The sequence below is a fragment of the Lutjanus erythropterus genome, chromosome 9 (genome assembly GCF_056507025.1).
Source record: "Lutjanus erythropterus isolate fLutEry1 chromosome 9, fLutEry1.hap2, whole genome shotgun sequence".
In the NCBI taxonomy this organism is placed as follows: domain Eukaryota; kingdom Metazoa; phylum Chordata; class Actinopteri; order Lutjaniformes; family Lutjanidae; genus Lutjanus; species Lutjanus erythropterus.
Window position 1 is genome coordinate 26,819,369 of NC_139325.1, and position 26,571 is coordinate 26,845,939.

A 26,571-nucleotide genomic window follows, 5' to 3' on the forward strand; every position below is an offset into this window, starting at 1 on the left:
AAGCGCTGCGGCCGCTGTCCGCAGTCACCTCTGCACTCCTTCATACTGTGAATTCAGGGTTTATTTTGACCAAACCAGAGGTGGTTATTGTTGGAACAGTGGAAAGATAAACCACGATGTTTTTGATGAGTTTTATTTTCCTTCTGTCGAGTTTGAATGAAGCTGACGACAATGATGTTAAAATTACAGTTTTTCAAAGGGAGTTTGAAAAGGGTTATTTTGGTGAGAGCAAGAAAACAGCTGATTAAAGGTTAAACAAACCATATATTACTCTTTAAAAGAAGATCTCTCACTGTAGTGATCCTTTCCATAATGCTGTCAGACATACAAAAACAAGCACAGGTAAACAATCAAGCGTCACCTGTCCTGCACACTCCTCCGTCCGCTCTGGTGAAATGGCTGCTGCAGCTGCCAGCTGCCTGCGCTCCATTTCTATCACTCTTTTCTGTTTCCATCACAGTTTGTTTTGTGGAGACTGGATTTGTAAAGTATACAGCCTGTCATGCTGTGGCATTGTTCTGTGTACCATGACGCAGCTAAAAAACAAAGAGCAGAAACTTGTTTACCGACCACTGATTTCACCTTCTCTTATCCGTCAACCACCAGCACATGTTGTCACCAGGATTTTTTAAAATAAGTGTGACAGCTATAAATAGATATTAATGATTCTCTATTTCTAATTCCTCAATGAAATATTATGGCTCTGCATTATTGTAAGCTGCAGTCTGTTTCATTCTGTTATTTTAAGACACTCTGACTGACAAAGGGGAAAAAAAAAAAGAGCCAGACTAGAAAAATCTCAGTCGACTGATTTGAATTTTCAGCTTTCAGGGTGCAGCCCTATAAACAACCTGCACACACTGCTGGTACTGAAAAAATCACTGAACACTGTCTGGTTTTGCTGCAAGCCAAATTTGAGGCAGGATAATGGGACTGAACTGAAATGAGGTCTTAAATGAGCACTTAGATCTTTTCTTTTTTTCTGCTGCTGTACTTTCGATACTATCAAATATGAAGCTCAGCGTAAGTTCAATCAGGAAGACCTTCTATTACGCTGCCTTCATTCATAACTTTCCTTTACTCCAGCTCTCTCCTCCTATTCCCTCTAACCAGCTGCTTGTGGGCGTTCACCTTCGTCTTTACTATCCAATCAGATTTTGCCACGGTCGCGATAGCCAGTCACTTTGCTGCTGCCAAAACTTTAAATCGCCTCTGTCTTTGCTCCATCAGTTGTCATTCAGTCAGTCGCGCGACCCTCTTCCACCCCTCTCTCCTCCAGTCATTGGACCCAGGTAGCAGAAGATGTTCACCTCGATCCTCCCCGACGCCCTCTCCTCCAGTCTTCAGGTCCAGGCAGCAGGAGTCCGGAGCCACTTCACCTCACCAGTCTTTGCTTTGCACCTCATCACCACCACCACCAGTGTCTAGACCCCGGGGGGGTTATCTTCACCACAGCTTCATCACCTCCATTTATATATATACATATTGTTTCACCTCAATGGGGTCTAACCGCCAAAGTCTGATCATGTTTCATATATCATGCACGTGCCAATAAACCATTTTCTTTACTCTTAGTCTCTCCTGATTGAAATTGTATTAGTATTGTATTGTTTTAACCATGTGGTATTGAAAAGGTACTGAAGTATTGACAACCTTACTGCATAATGTGAGAAAATAGAGAATAACGAACAGAAACATGGCAATTTATTGCTTTATTTATTGCATGTTGATGCAAACTTTTGTGGTTTTATGGTTGCTTTCACACTGGCAGATATGGAAAAGGGTCATGAAGCTTCCTTCTTTTATTCAGTACTATTGTGGAAGCATAACTCCATTATTTCACTAGAGAGAAAATGGGAAACGAGTCAGAATATTGTATGTCCCTACAGGATCGGATTAATATTTTATGCATCTTAAGGCACATATCATATGAGGTATGTGCAAAGTTATTGCACTTCAAAAATATTGCTATAGAATAATGGAGTCCCTCTTTCTTGGACTGTCCAAAACCACCAAAAGACGCTACATGATGGAGATGCACAGAGGAGGGCACGCTAATTCATGCATTCTAGACAAGTGTGAAATTCTGGGCATTGATTCATAAATGTATTGAGATAATTGTTGATCAGGAGGTCCCCTACTAAGATAATTCAGCTCTAAACCTTGAATGGCTTTATGCAGCTGCTGTCCTCAACAGGAAGTCAGTATATGTGCCATCGTTTACAGACTGAAATGAAAAGGATGCTATGCAGTATTTTCTTCCTAGAAGGGGAAGATGGGTGCTTGTTTTTTTTTTTTTACTTCTTTTCAGTTTGTAAAGATGATTCCGCCTCAGATGTGCTCAAGAGTCCGCTCATATATTCCAACAGCAGTGTGAAAGCAGAGTGGGGTTAGGGGTCGGCAAGGCAAGAAAACTTCAGACTCAAACAAGTGAATCCAGTATGAAAACAGTTATTTGTCATGATTTTGTTTGTGCTGTGACTTGTTTTGACACTGTGAAGATGGCACACAGTACAAACTGTGCATCAGCCTCCCCAATAGTCTTTCTATGATGATACAAACATGTAATAAATGGTTTATGACACACTACAGTATAGTTATGACAATGACAATAATAATAATGATAATGAATTTTGTATAGTACCTTTAATCCAAAAAATTAATCACACTGTCATTATCAGCAAGGAAGTCGTCCTCAACGTCATCTATTAATGACTGCAGTGTCATGCTGAAAAACACTCTCCAACTTAAACTGCCAGCCTGCGTCTCTATTTGGCAACAGTCCATAAAATTGTTTCACAGTCCGTGTAAAACTGAAACAAACTCAGAGAGTGCACCTGTAGACCGCAGCCGCTGTCCAGTAAGTCCAGCCAGGTGTAAACTAATCGAATGCCTTGGCTAATTAATCCAAAAACAATGAAAAGAAATTTAAAAAGAAAACCCACAGCTGCCACCAGTCTGTAACCATCTTTTGTTGGTTGTCAGTGTTTTCCAGTCCTTCTGGCTGTGGGTAATAATATGCTACAACTTCTATTTAATATGCTACAACTTGTCTTCTGTAAACTCTTCTCCTGTTCATCTTCACCCAAACACCGTGACCGTTCAATACATCCAACTTCACTCTGTCAGGTTCACAGCAGGCTGTTACACTCATACCTGTCCCTCCTAAACAACGGCAGGTAGGAACTAATTAGCTCTCAGGTAAAGGGGACATGAGGAAGCAGCTCATATGCTTCTACGCATGTAAATGTATAATTAAAATCATAGTTAAAGCTCTAAACTATCATGTAAACTCCCCAGCTTAATAAGGAACACAAAATCATCACAGTAACTTAATACAAATAACCCAAAAATGTAATGTGTACAGTAACCATGGTGACACCAGCAGCAGGAAGCAGCAACAATAATTTGTTACATTTAGAAAGTGAGGAACATCTGATCAATCAAAACGTTTTTAAAGTCATCGTAAGAACTGTAATGACATTATTAAGTTCTTGTATCAGTACTCAGTATCAGTAAGTACCCAAATCTAAGTACTTGTCCTTGTACTCGATCTTGTACTTCAGACGTCTTGATGTCAGATGACCAACAGGCCAAAACCCAAATCCTATTAAAAAAGCAGCATATCCTCACATATGAGAAGCTGGACCCAGCATGTTTGGAATTTCTACTTGAGAATGACCAAACCAATTAAATCAAAATAGTGGCCAATTAATTTTCTTTTTAACAACTAATTGACAGTTGTGTAATTGTCAGTTACTGCTATAAATAATGGTAATAAGTACTTCTAAATGCTAAATAGAGAAATTTTAAATAAAGTGTAACCCCCACATGATTTGAATTTGCAGACATGACAGTCTGTGTTCACACTGCAAGCCTCAGTGCTCAGCTAGGGTTTATTGTTCAGATCAGAATTTTTTTTATTAAGCTGTTCACACTTTCTTTTAAATGTAGCCAGTATCAGATTCCAGTGTGAACTGGTCACAGTCTGAACTGACCCACATGTGCAAAAGAACAATAACGGCGTCCTTCAACCATTGTGGGGCGCTGTAGGATTTTATGCAGACTTGTGCCATTCGCATGTGCCACTGATACACTGAGAGACGGCCCTTATTTCTATAAATATCCCATGATGCATTGCTCAGGCTTAAAGTTTTGTTATTTTTGTTCCAAAATGTAAATGCTGCTGTTTGTTAGTGTTGTGAATTGTAATGTTATGTTGCTACTTGCTACAACATTTTTGTGCTCCTTTGTTGTTACACCATGAGTGATATAACTTGTACATTTCTTCACCGCTGTTTTATCAAAAGTATTGAAGTCGAAATGCACAAGTTGCCCCAGTATTGCATGCAAATGCAGTATAGAAGAGAAAATGCCTCCTAAACAAATGACGTTTTGGTCTTACAATCAGAATGTGGATGTGGTGAGTCAGATATGCGATAAATGCCTGACGTCAGACTTTGAAATTGACACAGGATCAGATTGGTTGCATCTCTAGTTCAGTTTGTAAGTCGATGTGCAATAGAAGTCATTAAATTCATGGTCAGATGATAATGAGGACGATAAGAAAGGGTGACAACTTTTAATTACAGCTTTTTGTGGAACAATGGGCCTTGTGCAAGATCATTTTTGTATTCTTATCTTAAATTTCTCTTACGTTTCTTCATACACTGGGCTCATACAAACATGCCACGTCAGATGCAGCTAATGCTCGTAACTTCAGATAACTGTAAATGATCCGCCTGTGCATATTTTAGTGCATGTGCAAGTGACTTCTAGATTAGCATAAGTAACGCCCCAATAATACCACATAAGGCTACGCTTCCTGTCCTACATGTCAGGATGTGTTCATTCATGAAAATTACATCAAAGAGTAAAAAGAAGAACTGTAGGAGTTTAGAGATTGAAATCCTGCTTTCAGAGACCTTCCTTCTCTGTTTTGCTCAGTGGTCGTGCTCATCTCTAAAATTTAGGGTTTTGTGCATTTTCCTTAACCAATACTTGAAAAAGTTAACAATCAGTTAATCGTTAATAACTTCTAAAATACTGAACATGTGTTTTTTTCTCATTTGCAATTTTTTTATCATGTTTTTTCATTTTCCTTATTTAACAAATGACTTTGCCAGACAAAACTACTGCCATGACTATTGATTAAATATTCATGACTACGTTTTCATTTTGTTAAATTCTTAATGGCGAGTAATTGATTAATCATTAACCATCAACATCCTCACTCCAAACCTGTGCTGTTGCAGCATTGTTTTTTTCATTTGTCTTCTTTTTCATCACATAACTTTATTGGCTATTAAAATGCAGATGAAAGGTTTGGATATTAATTCAAATTGTACACAGTTCTCAACTATGATTTTAAAAGTAACTAAGTAGATTACATAGAGTAATACGTATTTAAGTACAAGTAAAAGTAAATACTTATAAAAATACAAGCACCCCGAAAAACTACTTAATTACAGTAACTGCAGCATTTATAATTAGTTACTTGCATAGAAGTTGGATAAATTCACAGTAAGGTCACTTTCCAAAAAATCAGACCGGTATCTGATTTCGGACAACATATGAAAGTGGCCCAAACCTGATTTGAAAAGATCAGATTCCATGTGACTTGGGCTGTTCACACTGTCATGAAAAAACAAATCTGGGTCACATGGGAGTGAAAAAACAGATTTGTGCCACTTTTGCCTGCAGTGTGAACGTAGTCAAACACTCTTACTCTCCTCTCTCTGTGTCTGCAGAAAGAAGAGAGGGTATCGGCGCTCCGCAACCAGCTGGCTGAGCGACAGGCTCTACGCAACCGCCGCCGACCCTCCTCGGGCCAGAATCAGAACCACAACGCCCCGCCGCCCTCATCCCAGCCGGACCCCAAGTCTCTGCTGCCCCCACCTGGCTACCCCAACCCCACCACGGACAATCACTCCCTCCCACCTTCCTTCTCCAACTCCTCCAACCTCTACCCGGCCGAAAGCAAGATGAGCCGCAACCACTGTCACAACAGCCAGATCCCGCTGCTGTATAAGTAGGCGAGGCACGGAGGGGGGAGGGGGCAGTCGCACAAATGCACACGGGGGACACAAAACACAAGGAGACACTGTGACTTTCACTTGAGCACAGCGGTGTAGTGACACTGTTTTAAAATACGGCGTGGAAGCACAAATAAGTACATGGGAGTGCTTTACACTTGGCAGCTTCGGGGAGAGTCACGCAGGTAACACCCGTCCTCACAGTTTTGATCTCACTGTGTTCAACCCAGCAACGACGCGGCGACAAGCACATCTCAGACTAGCAGCACTCGAGGTCTTTTCAAAGGTCACGTGATCTCTCAATCATTCCTCTCCCTCATTCGTTCTCTCGTTCTGTTGTGGAGACACCGCGTTGAGGATCTGAAAAGGAAATGTTTGTGTTCGTGTCTTTGCTATATCGTCTCCACTTTTTGTCTCTCGAGTTTGTTGACTAGACAAGCACATACAGTAGTGATTTATATTGTTCTGTAATATCTGATCTGTTTTGTCATGAGATTGTTGTTAAATTCTTTGTTTACTTTTCAGGAGAGTTGTGAAAACTGAAATTTACAAAGGGACAAAGCAGTGTACAGTTTTTTTTTTCTCCAGTGTTTCCTCTGAGGAGCAGCTGAGCGCGACTGTGTGGAAGACTGGTTTCATTGAGACGTGATGATGAGCATTATTAAATAGCCATAATCTTAGAAGGACCAAGGAGTTTGGCATGTATGGATGTCTGTTGTCAGGACTATGTATTCAAGTACAACACTGCATCTTAAAAACCCAGTCCTTTGCTGATGTACGACTTTTAGACACATTTTAAAGGAGAAAATGATCCAAGCTTGCTCGTGTGTGAGAACGGTTTTGATAGTTTTGCCATTTGAAATAATGTTTTACAATGTATCTTTTGTATTTGTGTTGTATCTATTTAGCAGTATAGTACAGTTGTAGCGGTCACACTTTATTTTACAGTACACCAGTAAGACATAACAAAACTTTGTATCAAATTAGACAAAAACAGAAATAATATTTTCTTTATTAGCTAGTATTATACCCTTTATTACACCATTACTTTCTTTACTTTATCAGAGGGACACATCACACTTAGTTTACAGTGCAGTTCTGTTGTAACAAAGTGTAATAAGGGTCAAACAGTACGAAACAATACACTACACTAATACACTTTAGTTTAATGTTGTAATGTGTCCTTATTACCTTCTAATGAGGGTCTAACAGTGGGAAATAATACACTTTAGATGGCATTTAATTCTCTTGTAATGTGACCCTAAATATCTTCTAAAAGTAAGAAAAAATACACTTTAGTTTACAGTACAGTTCTGTTGTAATGTGTCCTACATGACCATCTAATAAAGTCTAATAAGGGTCTAAAACTGTCTGATAAAGAACATATTGTTTCTAGTTTTTGTCTGATTTCATACAAAGTCCATCTTGTTACGTCTTGTACCGTAAAATAATGCGCGACCGTTGTAGCCATCAAATAAATCCCTCCTCCTGCATCTGATGTACTTTTTCAGAGGTATCACCGGTTGCTGCTGCACAGTCACTGCAGCTCATTCTCACATTTTGTAGGTTCTTAACAGCTCCCAGCTTGGGATGTTTGAATCCAAAACTGGGAAACTCCCAACTTTCAACTAGCCAGAGGAGTAGTTTGTACTTCCTGCCTCCTGAAAACGAAAGCCAGTTTATATTTCTACAGCAGCAGTGTGGCGAGATGCGCGGCTTCTACGATGGCTGTTTCTGTGGATATTCAAAGAAAGCACAGTTTTTTTTTCTCAAGATTTTATATATGTGAATATGTTATCTGTCATTCTTCTAAGACTTTTTATTTCAAGAGATGTTTTTTTTTTATTTTATGTTTTCCCATAACAGACAATCTTGATGGATGCTCTCTTTCTTTTGTATTTTTCTTTCCCATCTTGCCTTTTGGATAAGTTGTAAATGACTCAAAGAGGGATAAAGTTATGTGACATACTGTATTTATTCAGCAGTTAATCTGGATGTACTATTTCATTCATGAGCTATTTCCAGATTTTATAAAGCAATGATACCTGAACAGCTTTATCAGCAGGTAAAACAATACTTTGTCAAATATTTTTAAATATATATATATATATACTTCAGTGTGCACTTTAAACTGAACAACTATGGTTATCCCACTTTATGTTGCTGTTATTCTAATACATTTTAGCTCAGGGTACGGAGAAGGACATAAATGAATGAAATAGGCCATATTTATTAACTGTACAGTACCTGGATCAAAATAGTGTAACATATGAATGCAGAAATAATTTAGAAAAATGTTCTATTGTCTTGCACATATATGACAATATACATGGATTTGGGGATATTTGTATTCACTATATCTAAGATCTTAAATGTTAATATATTTCAGAGTATGTGTATGCAAATATATGGGTACCATAAATAAAATAATTGTTTTTTTCATTGGGTATTTTTGTGTTTCAGTGATACCTTTCGCATCAGTGGACATACGGGTTAAATGTACAATGGGAAATACAGGCTTAATTTCCAAACGCTACACTGTTAAACAAATCTGAAAGTGGTAATTACCTGATATTGTGAAACGTATAAGTATTTCTTTCCAGCAGGATTTTTCAGCTTAAAACTCATTTTAGTTTATGAGTCACATACAGCCCAGTTTAATCTCAAATTGGACACTTCGGTAGGGATCCCAACTTCTGGAAAACATGAAGTCGCCACCCCTCCCTCAATAAGTTATTTCTAACTAAATTGATTTGTACAGTAATGTGCAGATTCAACTTTTGAAATAATTCCCACAAATACAAAACTTTGTCAAGGTTTTGTTTGTTTGTCTGAACCATTGCAGAGGAGGCGCTACTTTCCTTTTCCTTTTGGGTGAAAACAAGCTCTTGTGGTCATGATATGAACTACTTATTGAGATGTGCTACTCAGCGGTTACAGTATACAATATAAACTGAAATATGCTACATCTGAAATCTTAAATAATAAACATGCTATAATAGAGCATCAGAATATGCTCCCCATATTCTACTTACACTTACCCTTGTTTGTAATGTAAAAAAAGGAGATTGGTGGCACCATGCTATGATTTTCTTTACAGGACAGCAAAAGAAGAGATCTTTGGCTTCAGGCCACAATGAAATAGTAAACTGTGGTACCCAGCCAGTCAACATCTGTGGTAAACACTCGACCACAGGTTGGTTAATGATGTTATTGACTAGAAGACGTGTGTGTTGATTGTGCCTGCAGATACTGATCATGTCTGCCCGCGTAAAACTGATTACTAGCAGATTATATTAATTTAACAAATGTCAATTCGATGGTAATCTGTATGAGGAAGAAAGAAAATGAAAAACGAAAGTAAAGAAACAGACAGCTTCAGCACTGAATTTTGTTTCAAAGTCAGTTTCAGTACCGTTGTTTCAGAGGCTTTTCACATTACTGTACAAATTAAATTGCTGATATTTCAAGTGCACTACTTTCATTTTTCCATCATGATTGAATCATCATAGTTTTAAATTGTTTTCAATATGTTGTCATCTATGAAAAGACCCAAAATGATGGCTGTATGTGGTCATTATAAGCAAATTATTTAAATAGCATTTGTACTGGAGTAGTAGTATCTGTAGTATTTTACATTTTTATAAGTCCAACAACTTGTCAAGACCTAGAAATTCATTTTCACTCTCGTATAGTAATGCTGGCGTCATCACATACACTTGCTGAAGTGGAAGCTAATGAAAAAGAACATTAAGTTATCTTCTGCCTTACACTTAAGTTCAGAAAACTTAAGAGAAGAGTTTCCCTCAAAGTGCTATCTCAAATTTGTCAAATTCACATTACTATTCAGATCTACTTATGTGCTTCAGTTCCATCCATCCATTTTCTGTAACCTGTAACTGCTTATTCCCGAAGGGTCGCGGGGGGCTGGAGCCTATTGGGCGAGAGGCGGACAAGTCGCCAGTTCATCACAGGAACCAGAGAGAACCCACGCAGATACGAGGAGAACATGCAAACTCTGCACAGAAAGGCAGAACTCAGGACCTTCTTGCTGTGAGGCGGCTAACCACTGCATCACCATGCCGCCCTGTGCTTCAGTTAAGAAAACTTAATTTTTTACATTTGATTTACTGGAAACTACGTTGTTGTAAGTTAAAAACATATATTATGTCATTAAAAATCCATATTTGGGATAGCAAACTTGAGCATAAACAGATGTTTATGTAGGCATAAGTATTAAATTGAGATTCATAACCAATAAAAAACTCCCTGTACACTGTGCCCTGTAGGTTTAAGACAGTAATTTGAATAAAATTCTCAATCTGAGTAACTAAGTTGAAAAACGATTTGTAGCTTGTCTCAACTTGCAGCTTTTGCAGCTTTTCTTTACTATTTTTTTTTACAGTGAACAAATCATTTACATATTAAACATTCTGACATTTCCTTCCAATATTCCACCAATATTGTTTTACCATAGAGGCCTGATACAGATTGTTCTGTACTGAAGCTGCTGATTGACAATATTTTGCACAATGTTTAAAACTGGATTGAACTGTTTGATAGGCAGGTTCTGGCTCACACATATGTTTGACACTCATGCACTACATCCTATTTATTAAATTAAACCACAATTCCACAATTAATTTTTTCAGCATATGATGTTTTAATATGGGTTTGCACCAACAAAGATTAATTTAATCTCAGATTAGTTCTAACAAGAGTTTAGCTAAATCAGGTTTAAAACGAGTAAATCTAGATTTAAAATTAAGCAGAGCACTCATTTAAACTGAAATCAAATAGAGTTTAATCAATAAAGATCTTTGTTTACCCAAATTAAACTAACTAAATAACTTACTGTTGTCAAGACCTAATAATAAAGGAAGAAGGAAAGACGTTAACTTTTGGCTGCTCTGTATTAGAGGCTAAAATTTTTTCGGGAATCCCGCAGGACTCGTGATTTCTGTGGGATTCCAACGGGATAGGAGTAAATTTCGTTACTCATGGGATTGGGACAGGACAGGAGAGGGACAGGAGTATTTTTGTGTGACTGGCACTGGCAGGGGTGAAAATCCGCTCCTGTGTCATCCTCTGCTCTGTATTTCTTAACACTGCATTGTTTGACACCTAAAAAGTTAACAAAACATTATATCATCTGCTAAAAGGTTAGTTAGTCTAAATGTGAGTACTTATGATAGTTCAGCAGAGAAGATCTAATTTCTCCTTCGAGAAAAACCTGTTGGCTGAATTATGACCCGGAGCGACTGAAAGAAAAGACGCATCATAAAACTCAACTGAATTGAGTCTAAATTTAATCTAACAGTTTAAATTGAACCGTTCCCAGTTTCAGTCTAGTTGAAATGTTTGGTGCAACATGATTTAAAGTTAAACCATGATTTAATCAGGTTTAAAAATGAATCCTTGTGGGTGTGACTCAGCCTCAGAAAAAATATAAACCATTTCTTAAGCAGTTCTGTTATCTTGAGTCTCAATCTCCTGTGGATTACTCAGACGAGCATGTTTACATCTTCCACTAGATGTCACCAGTTATTTATTGCTTTTCTGACTCATGGTGACCTTTTGAGGAATTAACTCTGTCAGGTTGAGCATATTTGTCAGTGAAACTCGATACTTTTTTCCTGCGGGAGTCATAGAGCAAATAAACCCAGAAGAAGAGATCATTAACGAAAAGTGGGAAGTGTTTTTTTTTTTTAACACAACGAGCAGCTGCGAAGGCCAGTGGGAACCTTGTTACTGAGACAATAAGTGGATGTTTGTAGACTAAAAAGAAACTAAAGGAGACAAATTGCTCCTAACAGCATCCGATATTTGTATGAAGTGTGTTTTTAGATGATGACGATGTGACAAAACCAGCTGTGTGGGAGTCCCACAGTACATACACGCACATAGACACACACTGAACACACACTCGCTCTCATGTCATGTCTCTTTCTAGCTGACTGAAGATGAGGTATGTGGTAATAGAGGGAGGGAGTTGGTGGTGTGGAGGCGGAGGAGAGAGGTTGTAGGGTATGTGTGTGGGAGAGAGGGTGTGTGTGTGTGTGTGTGTGGGGGGGGGGGTCACTGGGGAAAACCCGCTCTGGGCTGAGGCTTCTGTGGGCCTCCACCTGACACAGCACTCAGCAACACACAAAAAAGTAGGAAATTCCCCTCGTCTTGTCTGATCTAACAAAGGAAGTATTTGCTGGCTGAGGAGGAATTTCAGAGCGACTTTTGCCAAATAATTGACTGAGCTCGCTGCAGTGTGTGTGTGTGCGCGCGCGCGTGTGTGTGTGACAGAGAGCGAGCTATACCCTCCTGGCTGGCTGAAGCTGTCTGCCAACTCAGCTGCAAATTTCTATTTGGGATCTCAGCTATGAAATGAGTTCATTCTTCGTCGTGACACTGAATATTTTGTCAGTTTTTCTGCATTTTAATTAGGTTTATGTGCACATGAAGTATATAAATATAATCTTTAACATCTAATCCCAACAATTTAAATATAAATAAATACAAATAAATACATACAAGTTGTAATAGTACACGATATTAGTTTTGCACATACATAATCCTCGTAATCCTTGAACGTAAACTCTCTAGTGAAGAGCTGTTGTCATCTGATACAGCAGAAAAAGTCTGGTCTACTACAATCTCAGGTCAACATGTAGAAAAAGTGCCTAAAAAATGTTGCAAACTGTTACAGTTTATAGGATTTTAAAACATCAGCAGCATCTGATCGGCTGAAAGCTTCATCTCCATTGAGATTTAAACATTTCTACATCATCGTGAAGATGAATAGTAAAAAATAAGAAACAAAAAAACATACATAACATTTAAATAAAAGTCCAAACTTATGACACTGTGCAGAGCTTTGTATCTGCTCTGTTAGCATCACAGCAAAGAGTCATTTCAAAGTGCAAAGACGCCAAAGAAAGTCTTTCCCTCCTCGGTCTCCAGCTCTGACAGCTGGTTGGTTTCCGTCCACAGTCTGTCTCCTTTATTCAGCTGGAACACGGCGCCCAGATAAATGGCGTTGTACCAGCCGTGTCCGTCTCTGTAGCTGTCATCCTGAGCGGTGTTTTGGCACGCCGACCTCACTGCACTCATCAGAGAGGCTCTGCTGCCGATGGAGTCCGAGTAGCGCCAGATCCGGTGGCTGAGAGGCATGAGGCCTTTTCCCGCTCCCTCAGCGTCGCCATCGCTGCAGGACACCCTGAACGACGCCTGGCTGTAGACGAAGTAGAGGCCGGTTTGCGGGATGATGATATCATTGTTCACCAGTCGGAAGCCACCCTGAGCAAACGCCTGGCCTTGACCGTTCTTCCACTCCAGCTGGTGATTTGAGCTCTCGCTTTCGTCATAGCTACCTGGAAATAGAGCAGGAAGAGGCGCTGTTACAGCCGAGAAATGAGGGATACACTACTCAGCTACTACTACTATTTTTTCAATCCAAAGTTGCTCATTATTATTCAGAAAAAGTCAGCTTCCCAAACACCTCGGCAAAGACTACAAGCTGTAAAAATGAAAAAGATGCCCGCCCAAATGATGACAAGTCAGGTTCACAGCTCACTGTGAACAGATTTTGAAATGCACATTTTTTTGGGTCGCTAAAAATCAAAGATTTACATTCATCTAAAGAAGAAAATTTAATTATCTCAACAAAAGATTATGGATCAGCAAAACTAAGTTTAGTTAATTTCAAAACTTAAGGGTTTGAGTTCGATTCAAAACTCAAAAATCTAGTGGAGTGAAATTAGGGGTTTTCTCAATTTTTTGTTTAATTCCTTCAACTGAAGTATATTTTTTAGATACTTCCATACTATACCGATTCTCTGTTTCCAATGCAAAACAGAATCTTTTGATGTTTAAAACATTTTTTGCAGTTTCTGATTCTTCAGTAAAGGGGAAGGTGGTGGTGGGTTCAGACACTTCATAAAACAGTGTGAGAATGTGGAGATATATTTCATAATTGATTATATGCTAATATTAAATCATTTTGATGATTGTAGAAAGTCTCAGGTTAGAGCTTTCTGTCCAACTACATATATAGATCCTTTTGTTGTTTGAACAGATACAGATACAAATAATGATGTCTCTGTGCACATCTACTGCCTTCCACAGGATGTCAGACACAGGAGTGAATAATTAACAGGTGTGTAATTAGGAAAGTGGAATATAAGATTGCCTGAAGTCAATGAATTACTTATGCAACAACTTCCTTATAGTGCTCCTGATGAACATACTTCTAAAACAGAAGCTGCAGATATCACGAGAGAGAGTCTGAAAGGCTCCTTTGAAAGCTGAGATCATGAGCCCCGTTGTTTGCTGAGGACCAAATCAAGGTAAGCCATGACTCACCTTCTAAGTGGATGGCTGCCTTGGCTTTGCTGCCGATGCGCCTCAGCATGTTGTGTGGATCTGAGGAGAGGAAGACAAAGTGAGCTTGTCTAAAATAAACCACAAAGACTCAAATATATCCCCCCAAAAAGCCCCTCAGCTTTTTTTTTTTTATAAATGAGCGCCCATGCATATAATCACCTGTTTTCTCAGTAGCTTCCATCCCAGTATGTGCTCCTGTTTGACCTGACTGTGTCTGTACCGAAGGAAAAAAAAAACAGATTAGAGATATAAAAACAGAAATTTGGATTTTTGTGAGAAAATGCAGGGTTTTAAGAAGGTTTATTTCTTTACCCGCATCTCTGGTCTTCTGGTCCAGTACCAAGCAAACAGCAGGACGCCTCCGACACAAAGGGCCACAAATAGAAGGGCCGCGGACGCCTTCCACATCCTTTGTGTAGATGACTTCTTCTCCACCAGAACGACCGTCCTCTCCTCAACACCCATCTCCACATCACCTGGTGCAGTTGTGTACGCCACCATACTGTGTGCACAGCTCAGATCTTAGTCTTGCCTGTTTGGAAATATCTACCGGTCGAGCACTTGGCTTGGTGCTGTGTTGATACTTCTCTCTTTGTGTTGCTATTGTGTTAGAGTGAACTTCTGCCAGAGAGCTTGTAGTATTTATGCTGTGGCAGCTGCTTCTGCAGAAGGGAAACTCCAGTGATGTCACTCTGTAAGCGGAGACAGTGCAGGAGACAGCGGCAGCAGCGGAGCAACCTGGGCCACGGAGAGAGAAAAGAGCTGCGGCCGGGAGGGAAAGAGAAGTCACAGAATTTTTAGTGGAGTTTTACCAGAGCGTGGAACCCAACGGGAGTCGCGGTTTCAGGATGGGAAAGTGGTCGGTCACTGCTTTTTGGTTTTGAAAAATTACACAATGTTGTCACACACACACACACACACACACACACACACACACACACACACATGTACACACACACATGTACACACACACACACACACACGTACAGACAAACACACACACACAAATACTGTACAGTGAGACAGACAGAGTCATAAACACATAAACATACTGAGCTCATTACTGACCTGAGCCACCCACAGAATGTAAGCTGTGTCTGTAACTGCTGAGGTTGACACATAAATCCACAGCTCACAAACATTTTAAGCTCTCATCGGACCAGATGTTTTGAAATACCACAAAAATGTGAGATTGTGTAAACAGTCCACCTGTTCATCAGCTATTTTGGTAAAACTTTACTGTAACCGCCCCTCTTTAGCACTTTAAAAACGCTGTTTAGACATTTAATTAATGGCTTATAACACATTATAATGTAACTGTAAACAGACATGGAGAAAGAAGTAATATCAATGGTGATATTTCTACGCTAGCTCAAATGGACAAACCAAACACTGATTCCTTTTTAGTGCTTTGTGTGAGTTTCGCGGCAACCTTCTCCTACAGGCTTGGAAGGGGAGGGTGAGTCGAACAATATACATTAGGTTGCAATCTACAAACTCACCGTTAGATGTCACTAAATGCTACACACTACTCCTTTAAAACATTCTATTTAACATTTAAAGCTAAAATGTGTAACATTTCTGCATTAAAATGTAATGCATGTTATACATTATATTTTGTTTAGTTATGTACTTACATTATCCCAAATATTTCCTCTGTTTTCTGCTAGCCATTGCTAGCAAGTTGCTAGTTACTGTAACCTCCAGGAAAACATGGAATATATGGGATACACTGACATAAATAAAAGATGGACAATGTGGCTCTACTTCTTGTCACTGTATAAAAATGAAGTTAAAATATCACAGATTCGAGTGCTGCCATCTTGCACTTGTGACGTCATTTGGAGCCACAGTCTGCACAGTTGTGTTTTCCTATTTTCATTCATCACTTGTTCATTATTAAAGTTATGTTTAGTCACGTTCACCGACTTCCTTCCTCACTCTCTGACGTGTCCTTTGTTAGTTATAGTAACTAGCAACTAACTAGCAATAGCTAGCAATAGTTACCCTGAATAAATTATGGATTTCTCTGTGTTTGAACGTTGTTGGAAACATTTGGAATACTGTGACTACACAGCTTAACTAAATGTATTATATATGTCTAATGTTTTTAGATATTTAAATGCAAAAATATTACATATAATAGATTTAAACACTAAATAGAAGGTTTTAAAGGACCAGTGTACAGGAATTAGTGGCATCTAGAGGTGAGGTAGCAGATTGCAACCGAGTGAATACCACTCACCACAACTTCTTTTCTTTTCTACTCTTAGAGAGTAGGAGAATTTGTTTGGGAAACCTGCACAAAACACGAAAACACGTATCTTGACCCAGTGTTTTTTTTGTCCATTCTGGGCTACTATAGAAGAATGGTGGGGGCAACATGGCAGACTCCACTGAAGAGGAGCTTCTACTTCTGTAGGCCAATAAAATAAACTAAAATAAATATACTTTTATACCACTATTTTAACATTTACAGTATTCAAAATGAAATCTACTTTTCATATGAGGTATGACTGCATGAAAAATACATATAAATGCATGAAGGCAAAATTTACAAAACAACAAGATTTACATTAACATATATGCTCAGACAAAAGCATGAGTAATAAATTATAAGACGTAAAATGCGCCCAGAGAAATATGCTGTGGTTTTTAGAGATTCTTTCGTTTTCCTTACAACATCTACATAAAAACACAAATAGTTTTTGAAAACTACCTCAGTCTCAAAAGAGAAAGCTTGGCAACTCTCATCTTTCCGTTTCAGAACTGGGAGGTGATGCAACTCGGTTTAAACAACCCAACAAACAGGTTTTTACACTTCTCCTTATTGGCAAGTGTCTCTGCCTCGCTTTCCCCATTTCACTTTCTCACTTGACTCTTTGTGTTTGATACTGACCTTTCAAACATGTGGACTTTTTGGCAGCTATGTTCCGTTTTCATATGTCATCTTTTTTAACACTTATGAATCTCTTTCTCATTCACTTTCTCTCGTCATCACCTGTTTGTTTGCTCAGAGTGCAGAGTGGCGTTAAGTGAATTGTGTGTTTGTGTATCTTGGAAACATGTCAAGACTCAAGTGCCGTGACTCTGAATATTAACACTGTAGTTTTAAGTGTGTGTATGTGAGATTAGTTGCGTGTGAAAATCAGTGGTGAAATCGTGTCTTCATGCTTGGCCTTGACTGTTTCGTTCCAACATGCAAACACGAACCGACCGCAAGATGTCACAGGATGATATCATCGTCCCCATCATCATATGCACCCACATGACACACAAACAAATACATATATTCCTGCTTCTTTGCACTTCCTCCTGCTCACTCACCCACCACCTTTCGATTATTCATAAGAAGATTCACCAAATGAGGCTCTTAGTTATGATATCTAGTGACCTCAGACTGTACAGCTCATATACAGTTACAGTTCATCCCTCTCTTTATTTAAATAAAGACATAGCTCTCTTAGTTCTCCATTGCTTTCAAAATCATTTTTAAGCCTGATTAAATCATGGTTTAACTTTGATTTATGTTGTACCAAACTTTTGAGTTAGCTTAAAATTAAGATACATTAATAATAATAATAATAATAATAATAATAATAATAATAATAATAATATTTTTTATTTATAAAGCACTTTTAAAAATTCACATTACAAAGTGCTTCACAAAGGCAGCAAAATAAAACAGACAGCTTTGAAAGCCAGATAACAGGTGAAACAGATAAAATAAAATAGTACAGCGAAAAATAAGAAAGTAAAAACATTTTAAGGAATAAGAAAATTAGGAAAGGCTCTCTGATAAAGGTATGTTTTAAGAAGAGATTTAAAGGAGATCACTAACTCGGCTGACCTAATTTCCTAGATTTAAACCTCTCATTTAAACCTCTCTTTAAACCTGGGCTTAGTTTTTACTCTAAAGTGATCCAGAATTAACTTTAAATGTAAACCTGAGGAGGTTAAACTTCTCCTTTTTTTAAAAAATCTAGCTAGCAAACAATATATCGTGCTTTTGTAATTTTTAAATACCTAGTAATGTTTTGTTAACTTTTTAGCTAGCCATCATGAGTAGGCTAATTATATTGAACTTTTTAGCTAACTAGCAAACAATAACTTTTTTCTTCTTTTTTTTAGCTAGCAAACAATGTAATGTTTTGTCTTTTTTTAGCCAGCTAGCAAACAATTTAGCAATGTTTTTTAAGTGCTATCAATTAGCATAATGTATTGTTAACTTTACAGCTAGCCATCATGAGTTAGGCTAATTAGGTTATAGAACTTTTTAGCTATGTAGCAAACAATGTAACTTTTTTCCTTTTTAGCTAGCTAGCAAATAATGTAATGGTTTTTGTTTTAGCTAGCTAGCAAACAATATTATGTTTTTTTGTTTTGTTTTTAACTAGCTAGCAAACAAAATAGCTTTTTTTTTAAATAGCTAGCAAACAATGCAATGTTTTGTTAATTTTTTTTAGCTATCTAGAAAATAATGCAACATTTTGTTAAGGAATACAGAGCAGCGGAGAGTTAGCTGTACTCCCCCCTCTTTATAGGTCCCAACTCTAAACATTTTTACTAAACTTACTAAACTGAGATTACTTTTTAATTGTGCAACAGAGTTCTCCGTGATTTTAAATATGGATTTACTCATTTTAAACTGAAAATCTTACCATATTTTGGGAAAGTGTATCTTTAACCCTTAAAGGTGTGGACTCGAGTCACATGACTTAGACTCCAGTGGGAGTTGAAAAAATCAAAAAAGACTTGACTTGATTTGGACACCACACCAGTGACTTATGACTTTACTTGGACGTCAGCCTTTTGGCTTGAAACTTAATACCTTCCTCCAAAACCAAAGACTGAGTCTCTTATTCAAAGGAGCAGTGCCATCCAGCTGTATCATGCAGATTACAACACACTGGACCGTGATATTATCTTGATATTTCATGGTTTATGTCTATAAAAAGACTGATACTGACTGCTGCATTGTTTTTTCTACAGTTGTACATAAATAATTAAAGACAAAGACAATACATGCCATTTTTTGACACATGCTTGGGTCGTGGCTGGCTACTTTTATTTTTTTTTTGTTTGTTTTATTTTAATTTTATTTTATCATATTTTATTAAAGAATGAAAGCACTTTCAGTTTAAAGGAACAAAAAATTTTATATAAACCGAAAATGCTGTTGATTTATTATTTAATAAGGGCTACTTTTTCAAGTCATTTGTTTTTGTTTCATTTTTAATATAGCCATAAATATTGTATCATGGACTTATTTATCATGGTATTATTGTACTTTGAGTTTTTGGTTTCATTAGACATTTACGGTTATCAAATTTCTATGGGCAGTTTTACATTGTATCTTGATTGATAACAGAGGATGTTGTGTTAAGAAGTGATGTGTAGCTCTGTGAAACTCTCCTTGTTGCCTGCAAAAAAGCTATATCTGCTGATATAAAAAGCAACCTCCCAGTCTTAAACAATGGCTGGACATAGTAAAGAACATACTGGTGATGGAAAAATAGACATTTTTCCTGGAGGAAATTAATAATTGTCAGTACAAACAATGAGGTTGCTGTCATGTTTTGATCTGGATAAATCAAAAGACAACACGAACATGAAATCAGTCCACTAAGAAATGTATACCCATCTTCATTTCCTGCATGCTTGGTTGTTTTTCTCTCTTCTTCTTTTGGAAAATATACTAAAATTGTTGAAAATAAAAAGTGACACCAACCCTCCCTAAAAACATATTACCTGCCACCTATATACTTCTTATCATGCTTAATAATCAGTTGAACCTCTCCTAGTTTAAACATTTTCCCAGCCAGAGGTCATCTGTAATATGTAACTCACAAACTCCCACTGGGGACAAATACCTCCTTTCATGAAGTCGGAAACTAAAGCTCCCCAGTTTGAGCCTTCATATCTGGGTGCCCTTTCCCTTTCCCTGTGTGACTGAATCATTATCAGTCGTCTCCTGCGGTGACATATTTCCCACATCTAACTCCCCCCTGCAATATCTGGAACACTTTGAAAAAGGCCTCTTTTGTTCTTTGCTGATTTTGCTCATGGATTGCGTCATGAAATCCCAGGATTGTGTGGTCATCACGCAGCGGAGCTCAGCCACAATGCAGGCAAAGATTACCTCAGGGCAGGAAGGAAAGGACGGAAAGAGTGTGGGAGGCCAGGGAGGGAGGAAGCGGAGGAAGGAAGCTGTTGTAGGCAAACAAGATGCCGCGTTTATGCCTTGAGCTGCGTTTTTAGATTGGTCTGGTGACACAATCGCAGGTGCCAGATTTTGAAGAAACAAAAAATCCACATCAGAAGATTTTGGTTTCTGTCTCATCATTCCTTCTACAGTGTTGCCGTGTGTGGGCTCAAGGGAGCTGTTGATGAGTAAAGGAATAAACTGGGCCAAAATGAGGTGTAACCACAAGTGCAAGGTGGCTTCCGCTGCCACTAGACTGTATAGTCTGGTGGCCTACAAACCCCCGCTACGCCTCCAAGAAGTTACGCTGCACCTATTAGGTGTTTTACCTTCCCGATCTCCCGCTGTACTGTACGCTGTAAGCCTCTCAGAGGTGGCAAAACTACACACATCCTTTACTCATGTACAAGTACAGATACTTGTGTGAAAAAAAAGACTGGGGGAAGAACAAGTACTGATTAAAGCAAGATGTCTGAAGGATGTTTGTACCTGCTGTTTCTGTGTATAGTTAACCTTTTCTCCACAGTCTCCTCTGTTTGTTTCATCTTTTTATTTTTGTCCTCTTACATCTTTTACATCATTCTTTGGTCTTGTTATGTCTTTAACGTATTTTTTGTCTTATGTCTCTTATGTAATTTTCATCTTGTTTTTTTTTTTTTTTTTTTTTTTTTTTTTTTACGTGTTTTTGTGTTATTACATCTTTTACAACATTTTATGTCTTCTGTCTTTTATGGTTTTTCCATCTCATGTCTTTTTTGTCTTGTTATGCCTTGTCCGGTTCACATCTTATTTTTGTATTGTTGTGATGTTTTTGTGTTGTTATTTTATTACATCTTATTCTGTCTTTTACGTAATTTTCATCTTGTTACGTCTTTTGTGTCTTTTTCGTCTTTTTATGTCTTTTACATCATTTTCATTTTGTTACATCTTTTATGCATTTTCCATCTTAAAATGTATTTTTTGTTATATTACATCTTTTATTTCTTGCTCATTTTTTGTCTTCGTATCGTTATGATGTTCTTGTGTTGTTCCATCTTTTTTGTTGTTTTCGTCTTGTTAGATCTGACTATGTCTTGTTACATCTCGTCGTGGATAACATGCCCTTATTGATACACCAAGAAATGTTTTCTACATGTTACTGTCCCATCTATTTAAGTTCATCAGTCTTGATGTTGGGAAGTTGGCACACAATGCAAAATAAAAATAATCAATAATTCCCATCAGATACATTAAAACTAATTAAGTTGTTCCTATGCAGACTCTTATTTAAAAACCACTGGATTACGTATCTGAATCTGAGATTTTACATTATGCTTTAGACATAACCATGAAATGAGCTGATTCCGAAGTCGTTAATCAATTTGTCATAATAAATAACTGTGTTAGGTTTTGTGGGAGAAAATACATTACAGATAAATCTAATAAAAGTTGCTTTACAGAGTGTGTGTACATGTGCTGACAGATGTAAAGCATGTTTTAAATGTTGCATGTGTGTTGACAGGCCTCTAAGACAAACAGCACATAGGGAATGTAGCCTGATGAGGCCAGTGCCCACAGGCCTTAGAGGCCAATTAGCTGCTTTAAAGCTGAACATACACATTATGAAGTTTCAGAAGCTGAATTTACACTATTTTAGGATGAAAATATACCCTCATTAAAATGTAATAAGTACACAGGAGTTTGTCTTCGTGAAATTCATGCATTTTAAATTATAAGGACACAACAGTATTTGTTATACATCAAAAACCAGACAAAGATGCACACATTTTTTTAAGGATAATTACATTTTTTATAACTTGAGTTTTCTTCTTTTAGTTTTGGCCATCATTTCTATTGATGATAATAACGTATTCAACAAGTTGATTTCTGAGGTCAGGAAACATGGAAACAAGTTCAGCAGAGCAATGATTTCATGAAGTCAGACACACAGGTTAAAACATAAAAGAAAATAAAAAAATGTGAAGTTGTATGTGGAAGTTATTGATATTGAGTATATTCCCTACAGTAGATGGTGGTCGGTACACCCCCAGTTTAGAGAAGCACCAGGAAGCTAAGCTACTGATGTGGACAGGGTCAGCAACAAAACGTATTTAACCACTTAAAATTGGCCCACCTAAAGTAACAATATCAGTTTAAGTGTGTGCTATATTTGGAGTATTTCTACTGCTTTACTTAACATCAGACAAACTTTTTCTATAGAAAACTATCATTAAATGAGTCAAGTATCTCTCTCTTTTGTCCTACCAGACTCCTTTGACAAAAACAGTGAATTTATCTCACAGAACATGAAAGTTGCCAGTCTACCACTGCCTCAGTTGTTTGTTTGTGTTATTTTGTGGCTTTGGTGAATCCAAATTAACCCTTTAAAACACCAAAGTCCCACTATACACAAACAAACTAGCAATGGTAAACCAGCAACTCCTGTGTTTTGCAAGGCAAAATTTCTGACTTTGCTATGGAGTCTGGTTGGGTTAGAGAGAGCAATATTTGGTGTATATAATGGCGGTGTCCTGTCAGAAAAGGCTGTCAGATGGCAAAAATAAAGCTGTGAAAATGTTTTAAATATAGTGCACACTTGAACAGATATTGTTTTTCTGTTTTAGGTGACTAAAATATGTTGCTAAGCTTCCTACACCAGCGCTCCCACTGATTCTCTAAGCTGGGGGCGCCTTGACCGCGATCTAATCACAGCTGACATGTGTCAGAGACTGACTTCCTGCTTCAACTTTGACATACTGTGCTTACTATAGTTGTACATACGCACTGTTCTGCACAATGAGAGACCAATACCAACATTTTGACTGCTCTCATTTTAATTATTACCTCAAAATAAAGTGGAGACGGAGATAATGTGACTGATCTGTTCTTTAATCTCTCATCATCTTACCCTGTTGGATTTATGATAAGTGATATAGGCATGTGCCCATATCTCAGTTTTGGTGAGAACAAGGTTGCTATAATAAATGGCTAAAAGTATAAGTTTTAATAAAACCAAAATTATCCTTTAACAGACATGGATGAATATAGTGCATTTGGCCACTTGGGGGCAGCGCAACAAGTTGTACATAAACACAACTATGACCTATGACCTTATAAATCTGCTATGATGAACGTGTTAGCAAATCCTACAGACACGGAGCAACATTAGCATTCATTTGGATTCGTGTTTCTGAACATCTGACACACGTAAGTCCGATAGCAACTCTCTGTTTAGCTCTAATTTGACCTCTGCCAACTCCTGAGGGAGATGCCCGCAGCTACCTTACATGCTACATGCTTTGTTCACCTAGCCGTTAACTTCTTCCTAGTGAGATTAGCGAGTTAGCCGCCAAGCAGCACATAAATGTCATCTATAGTTAGCAAACTACCGGCAGGGTTGCCAGGTCTGTGTGAAACATGTCCCCCTCTTACCTTCCTTCCTGTCCGTCTGGACAACTTAAATGTAATGTTTTTATTTCAGATGCATTTACTGTAGTTAAAGCAATACCTTACTGCAACATCTTATTATGTTACTTCACTATATTTTAATCATATACTTACCGTAAATAAATGTGTATGCATGTGTGTACATGCTGATCTGGCCTGTAATCAATTAATTTAGCTAATTAAAAATATTCATAGGTATTATTCATGTAATTTACAAAATAGTTCTGCCCAACCCGCGGACAAAAAACCCTTTACCCGCAGCAACACTTCAAAAGTAGCCCAATTCCATAGGAAAACCGCGGACCTGGCCACCCTGGCTACCGCTGTGTTTGGGCTCTTCCCATGATTCCTTTTATCGCGACGCTTGCTCATTTTTAACCACAGTAGATCACCATGGTAACCGAAACACGGCAGCAGCCGGGCTACTCAGAAATGGACTCACTGACAAAAGCCTAGACTTATTAGGCGTTAAGAGAGCAAATTGCAGCAGTTGCGTGTGGAAAATGTGTCCAAGTAGCGAGTTTGAGCCATGCAGAAATCCTGTTTAATATACTGTCTGTGGTTGAAGCGAGTTGTTTCTCCTCGCCCCCGCAAGAGGCTGGAAACATCCTAACTTGACAATAACAAATGAGGACGAGTCTTAAACTGTAAGTTGATCAACAGCTTATCACTGTCATTTGTCAGTCAATGTGAAGTTAAGTCCCTTATCCTGAAAATGAAAGCCCGCTGCTCCGAAAATGCACACTTTGGAGTTGAAATTTAGTGGTTAGCTACCTGTCTCACAGGCAGCCAGACTCCATTAACATGTTGCTCAAATAAAACCGTTGTAAATTTCAGTGCCTTCTCTAATATTATTAGCTAGATTTTTGCTTTTGACTCATAAACAGGCATTAACTCCTTCAGCGAACAATCGTCATTAATTTGAGCTCTAGTCTAATTAATGAGGAACAGACAAACAAAAAGTCATGTAATAGAAATTTCTCTGACACCTCAGCTGGACCCTTGGTGTCAGAATAACCAATATTTTAATTTAACACGTTTCCTTGATCTCTGATCACATATCATGGTCATTTTATGGTTTATTTCAGTAGATGTATTAAAGATTTCTCCTTATCTGTTGTACCTTTCTTGTCTCTGCTTTGGCAGCAGAAAATACTATTATTTTCTGTATAATTCAAATTTTATTGATTTTGAATGGGTTGTTACATGACGGGTTTACATATCAAATGACACATTCCTTTGGCGCAGATAAAATGACAAATATAATGGCCAAAGAATAAAACAGATCCATACAAGACGGGGCACAACACTAGTCATTCTGTTCACACTCCTTTCAACCAGCTAACATATAGTTACAACATCAACGTGTCACAAAACCTAATTTTTTTTGGATCATTTTGATAATTTGCTCAGTTATAGGTTGAAAGAGAGATGATATTGATTAGGGTAAATGCATTTCTCCAAAGTCGTATTTGGTGAAATGTGGTCTACACAAAAGCCCAGATATATTAAAGGAGCATTAATAACATTTATCAGACAAAATGAAAATATTAAAAGGCCCATAACTAATCCTTCTTTGTGATTCTTTATTTTCAAATTAGCTGACTTGTTAATTTAACTTACGAACTAAATTAACTTAAACTTAAAATTAAACTAACTGCAAGGAATGACACAAGGTTTGCTGCAACTGCATTTCAGTTGTAAAACTTAAAGAGTTTATACAACACTAAATATAATTGCCTGGAACCTTCTCCATCATGCAGTCACTCAAATGCTGGATTTATAAATATAAACCGCTTCTATGGGACAGAATAAAAAGGATATTTAAGCTCTTTTAGTGTGTGTAGGCTCATATGTAGTTTCACAAATTACAGCCAAGGGACATTATTGAACATTTACTAATGTATAAAGAAAGGCTGTATGTCATTCATTCTTGAGATGATTTTTGCTCCACAGTTATACTGGGAAAATATGTTTTAAAAGGTCAAACTCTTGATTAATAAACCTTGTAGTATGCCAGTCTCCTAGTAATTAATTTTTTTAAGTTAAGTGTAGACATCAACTCAGTCACATGGAAAATCTGATGGCGTTGATGTCTTACAGAGTTCACAAAATGCTACTTTTTTTATTTCACAGTATAGTCGTAGTGAATATCCATTTTATTTTTTAAAGTTACTAAGAGTTACTAATCAGTGCTAATCAATATTCAAAATTATTATTTAGGCTTAACATTTCTTTTGTTATGTTTATTGGTATACACGAAAATACGATGGCAGATTACTTGTATGTACCTACTAACCTACCACTAAACCTGATTCTGATTGTCTTACGATTTCACCAGATATTGTTAACAGACCTGTTGAAAATCTTTCACAGTGCGACAGATCCATCTAAGAACTGTAGGAAAATTCTGTTGTTGTTGAACTGTAAAAGAAAGACACTTATTTTGAAGGGATATTTGTGTGGTTCTGAAAATCTGATTAACCAGAAGTTGTTTGTATCCGTTAACATAATGGACATAAATTTATA

The 26,571-nt window shown here is 37.6% G+C and overlaps 2 protein-coding genes across 3 annotated transcripts in view; one reads left to right on the forward strand and one right to left on the reverse strand.

The window, feature by feature from the left end:
* Positions 1 to 8,477, forward strand: part of gabbr1a (gamma-aminobutyric acid (GABA) B receptor, 1a) — a 128,096-nt gene extending 119,619 nt beyond the window's left edge. Inside the window, exon 24 of one of the 2 annotated variants that reach the window (XM_084726934.1) lies at positions 1,231 to 1,574. In XM_084726934.1, coding sequence (XP_084583060.1) covers positions 1,231 to 1,296 — 66 coding nt within the window. In that variant the 3' untranslated portion in view covers positions 1,297 to 1,574. Of the gene's footprint in view, positions 1 to 1,230; positions 1,575 to 5,750 lie in introns of those variants that run through there. The other variant, XM_084726933.1, reaches the window with a different exon arrangement.
* A 3,977-nt stretch (positions 8,478 to 12,454) lies between these two features.
* Positions 12,455 to 15,216, reverse strand: tnfb (tumor necrosis factor b (TNF superfamily, member 2)). Its single transcript, XM_084726935.1, has 4 exons — positions 14,724 to 15,216; positions 14,571 to 14,625; positions 14,391 to 14,450; positions 12,455 to 13,399 (listed from the first exon to the last, which is right to left on the reverse strand). The coding sequence occupies exons 1-4, from the start codon at positions 14,910 to 14,912 to the stop codon at positions 12,942 to 12,944; spliced, it is 762 nt and encodes a 253-aa protein (XP_084583061.1). The 5' UTR covers positions 14,913 to 15,216; the 3' UTR covers positions 12,455 to 12,941.
* Between the last annotated feature and the right edge of the window lie 11,355 nt (positions 15,217 to 26,571).

Bases quoted from the DNA above. Each gene is read 5' to 3' on its own strand.
- tnfb (XM_084726935.1), bottom strand. From the start codon at position 14,912: ATGGTGGCGTACACAACTGCACCAGGTGATGTGGAGATGGGTGTTGAG. The intron at 14,626-14,723 runs GTAAAGAAATAA...CCTTCGGTACAG, and splicing joins CCAGAAGACCAGAGATGCGG to ACACAGTCAGGTCAAACAGG. The intron at 14,451-14,570 runs GTGATTATATGC...TCCTCTCCTCAG, and splicing joins GGAAGCTACTGAGAAAACAG to ATCCACACAACATGCTGAGG.